The 1,117-nt window shown below is 30.9% G+C and overlaps 1 protein-coding gene across 4 annotated transcripts in view; it reads right to left on the minus strand.

The window, feature by feature from the left end:
* LOC107486723 (uncharacterized) overlaps positions 1 to 1,117 on the minus strand; it is a 5,925-nt gene that overhangs the window by 1,872 nt on the left and 2,936 nt on the right. For all 4 annotated transcript variants that reach the window (XM_016107286.3, XM_052259851.1, XM_016107289.3 and 1 more), the window contains one exon: positions 464 to 880. In XM_016107286.3, the coding sequence (XP_015962772.1) occupies positions 464 to 880 (417 nt within the window). The remainder of the gene's footprint in view (positions 1 to 463; positions 881 to 1,117) is intronic.

The raw sequence follows: 1,117 nt of genomic DNA on the forward strand, positions 1-1,117 counted from the left end.
ACTACAACTTAAAAGTCTAAATTCTCCTTATTTAAAATAGGAAAAGATAAGGGTAATTCAGACTTTTTATCTTTATAATCGAGGGTTAGTTGTTCTCTTTGTAATTGTAAAAAAAAATATTATTTGTACACTAAAATTTGTCATTAAAATCAGTCACTAATGTAGTTGTGTATAAATACATGTGTAATTTAATTTATTTTTAATATGCATTTGTATTCTAATATGTATTTTATATTAATGACTAATTTTAGTAACTGATTTTAGTATACACGTAGAATGGCTGAAAGTCAAATTAGCAAATTCACATCCAAAGTAACTTAAAATTTGAGAAAAAATTCAATCCTATCTCCAATAATTAAAAAAGAAAAATATTGAAAGTTTTTCTCCTCATATTTTTAGCGAGAGAAACTTGATAATTTAATGTTAAAATTATCTAAAAAGTAGTTAGTGGTGTATTAATTACCTCTAATGAGTGGAACTTGAAGAAGATTCCTCATGACACAGCGATTCTTGGTGTAGTTTTCAACTCGTGGACCTTGGAAAGGTTCATTCTCTATAAATCTCTGAATCAAAACCTGGAACTGTTGAAATTCCCCAGCAACCTCATTGAATCTTTTCAAACCGTATTGGTCACTTTCCCACAGCTCCAATGCCTTCTCATATTCCCATTGAAGAAACTCCCAAGAAAGGCATAATTGCCCCACATAAACCATTTCCAAGTCACTGTATAGTTCCCTCATGAACTTGTTCGTCGCGTCCCCCGACTCCTTGTTCTTTCGCCGGCCGCTCTGTGGTCGACGAAGAATGTCTTTTATGGCAAAAGAAGAGGATTTCTTGTGCCGTGAAAGTGTTTGGAGCGGATCTTTCGATGATAAAAAACCTATAATTTTCCACAAGAGAAATTTATAAAAATATTTTCTCCGCATTTTACTGTCAATTTTTAATACATCTTCTGTCTAATATATATTTTGACACAATTTTTTAAACATGTTTCCACAATCATATACTAAAAAATGATAAATGAAAGCAAATTTATGGGAGTAGCTTTCTAACTTATCTTGCATGTCAAGATTTGATTCATAGAGGAAAAAAAAAGGAAAAAAAAAAAAGAAGAGTC

Source organism: Arachis duranensis, chromosome 4 (genome assembly GCF_000817695.3).
Source record: "Arachis duranensis cultivar V14167 chromosome 4, aradu.V14167.gnm2.J7QH, whole genome shotgun sequence".
Classification (NCBI taxonomy): Eukaryota; Viridiplantae; Streptophyta; class Magnoliopsida; order Fabales; family Fabaceae; genus Arachis; species Arachis duranensis.